The sequence below is a fragment of the Nyctibius grandis genome, chromosome 17, assembly GCF_013368605.1.
Source record: "Nyctibius grandis isolate bNycGra1 chromosome 17, bNycGra1.pri, whole genome shotgun sequence".
In the NCBI taxonomy this organism is placed as follows: domain Eukaryota; kingdom Metazoa; phylum Chordata; class Aves; order Nyctibiiformes; family Nyctibiidae; genus Nyctibius; species Nyctibius grandis.
Window position 1 is genome coordinate 3,698,832 of NC_090674.1, and position 11,532 is coordinate 3,710,363.

Genomic DNA, 11,532 nt, shown 5'->3' on the forward strand with positions numbered 1-11,532 from the left:
AACCAAACCATCACCGCCATCACACGAGGCTCTCATCGCTACTTCAAGATCAGCAGGCACACACAACTGCTCTTCCCCTAACCACAGAGAGGGCAGCCACCGTTCCGGCAGCTGAGGAACAGCCACGCAGCAGCTCCCTTCGCGTGCTGCCAGCCAAGAACCTGCTGGCGTCGTGGGACGCGGTGGTGGGCGCGGGAGGGCCATCACCCACAGCCCCAGCCCGCGGGAGCCGTTTCAGGCCTGCTCTCAGCTGGCACAGCCGGGGCGCAGGCCCCAGGCTCCCCTCAGCATCCCCGACGGCTCCCAGCGCTCTCCGGGAGCGGACGCACCCCTCACACCCCTCCTCATGGTCACTTACTCACTCTGACAGCCGCCGCCAGACATGCCGCTGGGCCTCGCCAGCACCGGGCCGCGCTCCTCTTGGTGCCTGCGCCTCTGAGCGCTGGGGCAAACCTGCAGCTTTGTCCCCCCTCAACGCCCCAACCTCGGCAGCGAGCGGGCGCGCTCCAGCTGGGTCACCGTAAGCAGCTTATCCCCCGCGATTAGCAACGCCGCCCGTCGCCGGGGCTGCAGATGGCCGCGGGACAGCCGCGCTCTCACCCACGGCTAATTAAAGCTGCGTCCCGAAGGCGGCCGGGCGAGGCGGGGCGGCTCAGCCAGGGGAGGCGGGCCGGCGAGAGGCGCCGCTCGGCTCCCCCGGGCAGCTCTCAGGAGAGGGGGCACGGTCTGCTCCTCCTCGCCAGCGAGGCCGCCCGAACCCGCCGCGTCCCGGCTCCGGTCAGCAGCGCTGGGCGGCAGCGCCGGGCCCCGCCACCCCCGAGGGAGCGTGGGCGAGCCCGGCGCGCGCTGGGCGGGAAGGGCCGCCCCGCCCGCCCCTGAGGGACGGTGCCGCTGAGGGAGGCACCTGCCCCGGGCGGGCTGTGGGTAATCCTAGAGAGCTGCCAGCTCATCGCCAAAAACACCCCGGCACGTCGGGGATTTAAAACAACAAAGCAAAATAAAAAAAACCTGAGCAGAGCATCCCACCTGCTGCACGTCTGGGTGAGGAGCCCCGCGGTGAAGCCAGGCTGCCCGGATCAGCAAGGCTGTGCTCCAGCACGACAGGCTCCATGAACCCCCACAGGCTAAACCAGGTATTGATCCAAGAGCGCGTTGGTGCTTATTGTGAGCACTGCTGAAAAAAACACCCTCCTCCTCACAAGCCAGGAGAGGGACCTCGTTTTTATCACCTCTCTGATTTACTGCCCAAAATAGGCATCCTTCAGGCATACTAAGCCTAGTATAACTCCTGCCTTGCTCAGCTCCCCTGAGCTCCCAGATGTGCTAAATTCTCCACAGAAAAGCACACAGCAGGCCAACCAGATGGGTATCGATAGATTTTGTGGAGTCTTTTGCAATGGAGACTGGCTAGGAAGGCCTCACTAGGTGTAACTCTTCGTCCGTGTGAATACCCAAAAATCATTCCATTTAAAACAGTTGTTTTCAGTCTGTGCTTCACAGGTCTAGGGAAGAAAAAAACTGAGCATTTAAATGCATTATTCAGGGATCTGTGCTGTCACTGTACAGTTCTGAAGAGTTGAAAAAAACATTAACTGAATATAAAGACCTACTCTGCAACTCCATAAGCCCCAGAAATTTCTTCTTACCTATTCTTCTTTCTTCCCCATCTGATTTTAAGAATAGACTGATTTTTATTCCTGTGCCCTATTGCATGGCAGCCTGCAAAATGAATGCACAAGAGTCATCTTGGGAGAGTGAACCACACTATTGCACTTTATGGCATTTACCATATGCTTGGTCCAAGCATAAATGATGATGGTCCAGGTACGGCAGCAGGTCACGTAGTGCTTGTGCAGCATAGTGGAGGAAGCATCTGCTTATGTTTAAAGCGATCAAACTTGGGAGAAAAGTGCTTGGTTTTAAAAATACAAATGGCATGGTTCTAGAGGTTAGAGCAAAGTTAACAGGGCTCTTGGTCACTGAACAGTCAATGCAGCAGCAGGTCTTGTCAAGAGAAACGCATCTGTAGAATAACAGATGTATACTTTGAAAATTAACCTGCTTTAGCAAAACACAGGTCTTCCTAGCACTAGTGTTTTCATTCTGCCAAAGCTGACATACTCTTTTTCTTCTGAAGAAGAATCCCGTTGAACGTCTGGGTTTTTTTTTTAGGATTTTACCCTGAAAGCCACAACAGGGCAGATTATTGTGTGTAAGATTAGAGTCTGTCACACCCCACAGAGCTCACTGCTGCAGTGTAAATAAACCCATCTTTTCCTCTCCCCAATCCTCATTTTACTAGCCCACCTTCATCACCCACACATTTACAAGCAGTACACTCTGCTTGTCTGAGTAAAGCTTAGACTAAAAGCTGTCGAAGCCCTGTAGACCTTCCCCTATAACGACTCTCCCTGACTGCCTGGTTACAGTCCCAAACCCTCAGCAATACCTACAGTTTCAAATGAGACATAGGTGACCAGCGTAACTTTTTCTAACACAGAAAAACTGTGTTCATTTTATAGTTTTCTTAGAAAAATGTAACATTTCAAGTTCTGTTAAGATAGGCAGCTGAAGGCAACAGGACATTTCAAGGCACAGAGTATCTATAACCTACATTCAACAGCCATTTTAAGTATCCTGAAGGACATTAAACTTGCATAAAAGCATCAGTAAATAAAACCCAAGACAAATACTGGGAGCACATGCAGCTCCCTGGCCCAGTAAAAGCACTTCATACCAACCCCAGCTTTGTGCAAACCACCACAGCTAGCATAGGGAGTTATGGTCATAAATCTTAGTTAAATAACACCATCAAAAACAGCCCTAGGGAACTCCCAGATGTTTCCTGGAAATGTATCTATCTGCATAAAAGCAAGCTAAACTGTATCGTTTAGGGGCAGTCCATAAGCCTTTTAAAGATAGCTTGTCCAGGGGTATTTTGAGTGGTTCCCCTACTTAAAATACAGAGGATGCACAATGCAAGAGTTGAAAGACTCCAGAAGGTGCATCCACTCACACATACAGAGGTGGGATTTAGGAGGGAGGAAAGGAGAGTACTGGGATTACAAAGAGTCGCAGTGCTTAACGTTACATCTCTCAGATCTTCTGGACTTACTGCAGGAACCCATCTGCCTAACCTTCAGGGAGGCAAAAGAAATGCAAAATCAGTTCCTCTCCTGTTCACTCAGTAGCAGGTCTTGCTCCATCAGAACGGACATGGGAAGAGTGGAAGGCTAGACTGGGTGAGAAAAGCCTCCGTTCCCTGTTGCAGAGAGGGCCTCAGTACGGCTGCTGGGCTGTCTTGCTTGAGTCAGGCCACTGTGGAGGGGCATCCTGCTGATCAATTGGCTCATAGGTGCTGCGATCCCGGCCTGCACGAGTGACACCTGAATGGGGAGGGAGGAGAACAAGCTTAAGAAAAAAAAGAAAGCACAAGAACTGAATCCGCTAGACGAAACCAGAAGCTCAGGAGCACACCACATTAGCTGCTCTACCAGGTCCCCAGCACCTGTGTTCTGTGATTCTCACTGGAGGTAAAAACTCATCCTTCCAACAAAGGCAAAATAACTTGAAATGCATTTGAACATGCCTCTTCATTCCCTGAGAACTGCTCTCTTAGTAGCCATATGGCTGTGTGGAAAGCAAGACCCACAATACTACATAGCAGTGTAACAGGCTCCTGCAATAGCATATTTCAGCACCATCAAGTTTATGAGATCTAGTGGGAAAAAGAACAGACAAAACCAGAAGCAGCAGGAACCAGGGCTAGCTGACAGCATAGATTTAAGAGCATGATTCATCCATGAACCACTCTTCCCAACAACGCAGCTATGCTTCAGGGGTGCCACACCATGGCAGTAAATTTGAATCCAGCAGTGCTCCCAATTGCACTATGAACAATTTGCCTGCAGTACAAGACTGGTACAAAACCATTTTATGTCCAGGGGATCAGCAGGGAAAGGAGACAGACAGAGAATGTGTATGGACAGCTCTTTACCTATAGGCCAGGCATCTGCCATGGCTAGAAAGCAACTGAATCAAAGGTGGGCACCAAACCATATCAGAGGCTTGTTCTAAGCAGCAAGGATGCTGCCAAGCAACAGAAAGGGATTTTGTGTGTAAAGAAAACAAGACAGAGAAGAACAGGAAAAATGCAACACACTTAGGTTCAAAAGGAAAACACCAGATAGAAGGGAAATGAGAGAGGGAATCTGTCAACCACATTCTACAAAACAACAGCACACAGTTTGTAGTGAAAAATCTTGTGAGAAAGACAGTTCAGGAGAGCATATGAAACTACAAAGTGTCTGAATTCCAATCTGTGCCTGAGAGGAGACTCTCAGACAGTATCATGCCTGTGTTGGGATAGTGTGGTTGAAAAGCATCCTACCTATGTTAAAGGTGTACTCTCCTCCACGCTCCCGATACATTCGATACACCAAATAGCAGGATGCAGGCTTGAGGAGGAGGCTGAAGATGGCCATGCCTATACTGAAATGCCTCGCATCAGTGAGATGGTTGTTTGGAGGGTAGAAGATAGAGATGTGAATGATGTCTGTGAGGACTGTGAGCAGCAGGCCAGTCAGGAACTGGAAACAAAAGGGAGAATGGGACATGAACTGAACAGGGGATTAATAACTAGGAGTTAACAGTCAGTTACAGTGTTTATTTCCTGCCAGATCTGTGCTCACACAATCATGCCTTCGCCCCAGTTTCACACATTGCTAACCCTCAATACTGCCCCATGTAGACAGAGATTCCTAAATGAATGATCTTGTATTTTGTGCATTTTCTTCACATCTGTCAGACACCTTCTCACAGTATCTCTTTAATGTTCAGAGAAGGGTTTTATAAAGCCCCTCCAACTCAAGCATATAAAATGCTTTCAGTCCTCCCCTGGCATTACAAGTCACAACAGCAGGTAAAAAAAGTAAGAATCAAGTATGCCTCACCTCTGAGAAGCAAAATAAGTGACGGTGAATGCTTCTCACCATGGTTTACAGTGCTTATAGATTTATACACTCTCTTAAAAAAACAAAACAAAACAACTGAACCAGGGAATTTGACTTGTTCACTGCTCTGTTGGGAACAGCTGAAAATCATCGCGGACTCAAAGAAGCTGTCTCTGCCCTCCACCCTCTCCCTGAGCAGCCTCATGGGGGCAAATACCCTCACACTCACCATCACGATGGCATCAAGGGAATCTCGCTGCACAATGGCCCAGATCCCCACTGCAAGGACACTGAAATTCCCCCAGGCATAGGAGGCTGGAAACATGTAATTCATGCATCCCCTGCCAAACAAGACCAAAAAAACAGCCCACATTCACAATAAGCCTGCAACAGTTTGTTTGCATTCATCCCTGTTCCCATACAAACACCTCACTCTTAGGTTTAGGATCTTCTTGCACACAGACAGGCACAAACAGGGAGTGCTGGTTCCCTGAGAATGTCCCATTCCTAGTTTGAAGGAATACCCTCTTCTCACTCAGGCCAGGCCAGTTAAAATCACTCACCACACTGTGAGCAGCCAGTGTACCAGAATGATGGCCTACGAAAAAAGAACAGAGAGGAAGACAGGTCAGCAAGTTGGGAGAACTGTGGGAGGATTGACATGAAATGACACCATCTTGTTTTTGAGGGATGGATTGAAGAGTGCCCTGGACCCATGAACCAGTGCAGAAAGCTGGCGTAGCAACTGGGACAGTGAAGACAAAATCATTTTTCTCTGCTTCTGTTGCTGAGAATTTCCTGTGGTGCTACACTGTAGTCATTCATTATTGTTGTCATCTCTGTCAACAGTTGATTCAGAGCCCACTTAGTCTTTTCTAAATGGGTTATTGATTTTGGAACTCCAGAAGAATTTGTACAGAAAGCCGGGCAATCTGATTCACACTATGCTAGCACAGTTTATACATGACCAATCTGGCATCCCATTACCAAGAAGTCCATGGAAAGCCATGCCTGCAGCTCCCAGCAATTTCACTCCAGTCCTCAGTAAATCCTCCTATTACCTCCTTCCAGTCTGTTCAGAGCAGTGGTTCAATCTCACTGCAGTATCAACAGACCTGAAGGCATCTTCTAGCCACCCAAGAACCCGATCCTGCCATAGTACACAGCCCTTTTCACTACCAGTGAAGCCACCAGGGACCAAATGCCAGCAGTGCCCTAAGTAGCAATGAGATAATGCTGTCACAGATTCTGTACTTTGCAAGTGTCCTTAATGATCCTGATCCTCATGCTCAAGGGGACAAATCCAAGAAGAAAGCATCTTACTGTAACAAGCGACACAAGGATTCTGCTCACCAGCACTTGACACTTCTGTAACCAAGGAGACATTCTATATGTTTATTAAGACAGCAAATGGGAACAAAAATATACCACTTCAGCCTTTTTCGATACCTATATCCAGGCACTCATTCGCTTTTGAGCCTGCTGGCCAATCTCAACAAAGGGAGATCACCCATATTCACTCTCTAAACATTTGTGAAAACAAGAATATGGAAGACAGGCTCTATTAGCAACCTCATAAAAGGAAGGCTGAAGCCTGGACAGATCAGAGGATCCATGGGAAAGATGCACCCTTCCATTTCTTTCTAGCTGTGAGAAAGGCTCCAATTGGCATTTATACTGACCTCAGTATAAAAAACAACCCAGCACCAAACCCCCTCTGGAGCACACCCCCTCCACATACACCCACCAAAAAAAAAAAAAAACAAAGAAAACTGGGAAATGAGCAAGTAGCAAAAGGCTAAATTACTCGGTGGACACAGGAAAGCTGTTTGCAGATAGGAGCATTAAGACACTACAAAAAAAACCTAAGATCTACTGGCATCCTGCTACATTCATTGACTTAAAATTACTATCCATGCTCTAACTTAATACAAAACTAGTTGCTCGAGAAGAGAATTAATAACCAGTGAAGCTGTGACATGAGTGAAGCACAGCCAGGAAATCAACAGGAGTGATGCATCTGCTGTGGCTCACGCTGCTCTGCCAAGATACCACAATGTAGATGTCTTATAATAAGACAGAGCTCTTGCTTCTCTGCAGTACCCTAGCACATCTGCTGAGCATTCACCCTGAGCAGCCTAGACTTTGCTGTAACTTCAAACACTGCTTAAATAGATTTTTATTAATCATTTTGTTTAATTGTTCATGAAAGCCTACAAAATGCTTCACCACCACCTCCCGCTTTCCCTTCTCCCAAATTGTACCACAGAGACCAGGCAGAAACTGCTAATCAGTAAAACACAAGATGTTCTTGGGTAAGAATGTAGACGTGCAAATAGCATTTACTCCAGAGACTACCACAACATCAGGGAAATTTTTAATTAGGTAGTATTTAATTGCATGTTACATACCCACAAGACCCCTCAAGGCTCACCAGTTAATTAGGCAGGGTGGCTTTTTTTTTTAAAGCTGTCTAGATCAATATTGCAGTTATTAAATTATGAAGCAAGCCTAGTCATCAGCATAAAGTCAGGTAAACTAGGGCTGATAGTATGAGAGACTGCTGAAATGAAAACAAGGCATTCCCTTCCTGGTTATTAGCCCAATTTACCTGACAGTTCTTCAGGGCACTATGGGATTAGGTGGTGGTCTTGGTACGCTTTAACATAGAAAATGTAGTGTTAATGAAAAACATTCTTTAAAGCTACAGCCACTATGTGAGATGAGATAATTTGCAGGCAGTGTCCTGATGAGACAGCAGAATTCAAAGTTTTTCCATCTGTTCAAGGACTGAAGTCTGTACCAAAGAAAGGCATACATTTCTTCTTTTGAGAAAATAACTCCTAAGACTTGAACTAGTGCTGAGAGCAGAAAATAAGAAAGGTGGGACTTTTGTCCCCATCCCTTCTGGGCAGAAGGATGACAATGTAATTAAAAGCATCCCACTGGAAACTGGGGAGAGCTAAGGGGAATTCCTTCCCTCTCCAAATCCCAGCATGTGATGGAACTAATTACCAAGCATAAAAAGAGCCTGAGTCTGCCTGGGTCTCATTAGCTGGGAAACTCTTTGGAACAGGAACTCACTCCTTTAAACGTGCTTCAGCATAGAACCCTGCACAAGGCTGAATTTTTACTAAGTTAAAAATTAACTGGTTCCAAATTACAATTATTTTCTTGTAGTATCTAACTTTTTACATTTTACTTACTTTTTTTTTTTTGGAGAGTGAGCTCATCTACTCTCATGTGAGTGACACATTCACCTGAGCATATACTAACCAAACTACAGATCTGAGTGGCCACCTGTGAGGATGCTCCTCATTATTGTAACAGAGTGATAATTATGAGAGCAGTTAGGCAGTGGAACAGGCTATCCAACAGGGTTGTCATGGCTCTATCCTTAGAGATTTTTAAAAGTCAGCTGAATTTTGAGTTGAGCTATTTGATCTAACTTTGAAGTTAGCTTTGCTTTGAGCACGAGGTTGGACGAGATGACACACAGAGGTCTCTTTTAATCTAACTTATTCTCTGATTCTATGAGCTAGCGTTTCAAAATGCCCAAGCACAAAACCTGTGTTTCCAGGCACATGGATTGTAGGGCATTGTCCAGGCTTGATCAAACTGAAGCTTTGTATTTTGAGGCTCTGCATAGTTATTGCAATAATCCTAGGTGTCAAGGTTTCACTGCAAAAATATGGCTATGCTGCTTCTCACATGCTTTCCTGAGCATTACTATTGGAGCTGAGCCAGTAGATACTGTTTCATGAGCATGTTCCTCATCTACTCTAGGGCAAAGCCCACTACATTAATTTTATAGCTCTGAAAGTAGCTTAAAGAGAGACCTCAAGGCTAAGGATTGCTATGTTCTGGCACAAACACAGCTCAGTCATGCAGTTTTCTTGGAGCTACTCCTATCACGAGGCTCATCTTTTTTAATCTCACCGAAACTGTAAGGAGATCATGCCAATAAATAGCAGCCATGTGTGTTATTTCCCATTCCCTTCTGAGTAAGAATCTTTCCCACCTTTGCAATATGTTTCAGGGAAGCAGGCCCTAACTCAGGAAAAGTACAAAGATGCAAGTACAATTATTAACTCCCTATTCCCCAGCTCTTCAGCCCCAGAGCAGTACCGGCAGACTTGACAACAAGGAATTTTTTAATACTGAAAACCATTTGCCCAGGACAAGCTCACTCTTATCTAGGAAGAGATTTGGGAATGGTTGTCTGAAACCAGAGAAGAAAGGCAACATTTCAGTTGAGTTGTCACAGTGACTTACATGCTGACTCGTTCATTCAAGAAGTCTGTATTTTTTCATCTCCCTGATCTCCACCTCCCATGGTAGAACATGTATGTCATGTTGGCAAACTTTTTAATTAAATGGCCTTATTTTTCACTGTTGTTTTAGCATGGGGGAAGAAAAAAAATCAAACCAAGTTAAAAAACAAAGCAGAAGGCAAGATCTTTTAATCTTCCTCGTGCCGTGGGAATCACACAGTAGTCCCAACTTGTCAGAGCAAAGTATCTGCTAGTTCCAGAACGTAATACAATCCATGTGCCTGGCTTCAAAAAATCCCTCTGCTTACCTGCCTCTAACAATAGAAGCTACTTTTTGTGTTGAACTAGTAAGAGGGGGAAACATCATCATATGAATGCCAAGCTTTTATTTAGTGCAGCCACATGGAAGCCTTCCTGTACAAAGCTGAATTCATAACAGCAGCTGAGATAACCCAACCTGTAGGCAGCCTGCTCCAAGGCCACTGCTCACAGCTTTAGGAATCAACAGCAGAAAAAGGTGGATGTGATCAGTGATGCTTTCATTCTCTGGGCAAAGTTTTAACCAAAGAAAGCACCTGAAACTTGCCGGACCGAACAAGATGCACAAAGTAGTGAAGCTGGAAAAAGGCACGCACATCTAGAAATTTCAGGGCTCTAAAAATAGGAAAGGCAAAAAAGAAATAGAGGAAAATTTCATCTGCTTGGTATCAGGGAAGGCTTCAATATCAAACACCAACATCAAATGCAAAAATGTGACTTTAACATCCTCCAGCTTCTCCGCAAGGATGTTCTTGTGCTTCCCAAAATGAAAAGCGTAACACAACTGTGATAAGTCCCTTATTTCCCATTCCTCTGATTACTAGATAGTCACCACAATTTTCAAATTGCCCCCAACTGAAGCCCCCCCAACAGAGAAGCAATTTAAATTATCTACTGGATAATAACCCCAAAGTAAGTGGGATCATCTTTCTAAGCTATTTTGCTTGACAAGCAAAAACTTTGCCTCCTCGGGATCTTGTGTAGTGTTTATCCTGCATTAGCTCTGGTCAGCTGAGCTGCAAACCTCCACAGACACAAGTTAATAACCAGACACAAGTTAATAACCAGCTGTTGCCCCCACCCAGTCCTTGGCCACTTTAGCAACTGCCCCGAAGCAAGGCAGAACCTTGGAGTCGTTGCCTGCTGGTCTTAATGACCAGGAGCTTTTGCAATGTTGGCCCGCGTGATGAAAAAGGTTTAGAAACACCCGTGTTTCCTCCTCGGAGGCCTCCACGTCTCCCGAGCAGGCCCTCAGCCCCAGACCTGCGAGCGGCGAGGGCAGGCCGCGCCAAGCGCCCGCTCCCGGGGCCGCCGTCCCGCCGCCCCACGCCTCTGCTCCCCCGAGGGACAGCGTTGCCGCCCCGCATAAAGCCCCTCGCCGCCCTCCCGCCCCTCACGGCCGGGCCTCGGCCAGCGCCGCGCAGCCCCGGCCCCGCCGCGGGCAGCCTGCTCCCTCGGAGACCGAGCGGGCGGCCGGCCACGGGGCAGCCGGAGAGGGCCCTGCCCCGCCGGGGGAGCCCGGGAGCGGCTCGGCCCCTCGGCCCCTACCTTGAGGTTGACGGCAGGCAGCTCCATGGCAGCGGCCCGCCCGGCCCGTGACTCCCGGCGGCGGGGCCGCCTCACGTGGGGCTGGGCCGGGCCCCGCCGCGAGCTGGCCCCGGGCCGCCCAGGGGAGGGCGGCGGGGCGGGAGGAGCCGGGACACCGCCCCGCTGCGCCCCACGGAGGTGGCCGGCCGGACCCAGCCCCCTGGCAGCCCCTCCGCAGCCGTGGGGCCTCGGGCCGGGAGGGCGGTGGAGGCCAGGCCCCTGCGCCGAACCGTGCCCTCTGCCACATGCGTTGTGCACGGTGGTTCTGGAGGGAGCCTTTGCGGACTGGGTGGCAAGCGGTGATGTCTTGTCAGACGGCCGTATTCCTGACGAGGAGATGGTCTGGATCCTCCATCTGCCTGGTGTGTGTTGCACAGCACCTGTTTCCAAAACGGAAAGTCCCCACTAGGTTAAAAGTGTTTCTGGATGAGTTTGTTGGCTCCAAACACCCAGCCAAACGGTTCTGCCTGCTACTTAAACACATAATACAGCCGGGGGAAGGTCTGACAGTGTACTTGGACTGTAGTCAGAGTCCAGGAAGGTTAATGCATGTACAGGACTTAGCAGCTCTCTGGAGGAAGAGAAAGCTTTTGTCCACACATCAGTACTGTGACAAAAAGGTGAGGAGTGACAAAGAGACTCTTGATAAACACCAGTAAAAAAGCAATTGCAAGGTGCTA

The 11,532-nt window shown here is 48.0% G+C and overlaps 1 protein-coding gene across 2 annotated transcripts; it reads right to left on the reverse strand.

Moving 5' to 3' along the window:
- Positions 1-2,482: 2,482 nt before the first annotated feature.
- Positions 2,483-10,919, reverse strand: AGTRAP (angiotensin II receptor associated protein). Of its 2 annotated transcripts, XM_068414803.1 has the most exons (5): positions 10,814-10,919; positions 5,516-5,550; positions 5,182-5,293; positions 4,391-4,589; positions 2,483-3,386 (listed from the first exon to the last, which is right to left on the reverse strand). In XM_068414803.1, the coding sequence occupies exons 1-5, from the start codon at positions 10,838-10,840 to the stop codon at positions 3,280-3,282; spliced, it is 480 nt and encodes a 159-aa protein (XP_068270904.1). In that variant the 5' UTR covers positions 10,841-10,919; the 3' UTR covers positions 2,483-3,279. The 2 variants fall into 2 exon arrangements, with proteins under 2 accessions (XP_068270904.1, XP_068270905.1); XM_068414804.1 differs by lacking the exons at positions 5,516-5,550; positions 10,814-10,919 and adding an exon at positions 5,386-5,477.
- Between the last annotated feature and the right edge of the window lie 613 nt (positions 10,920-11,532).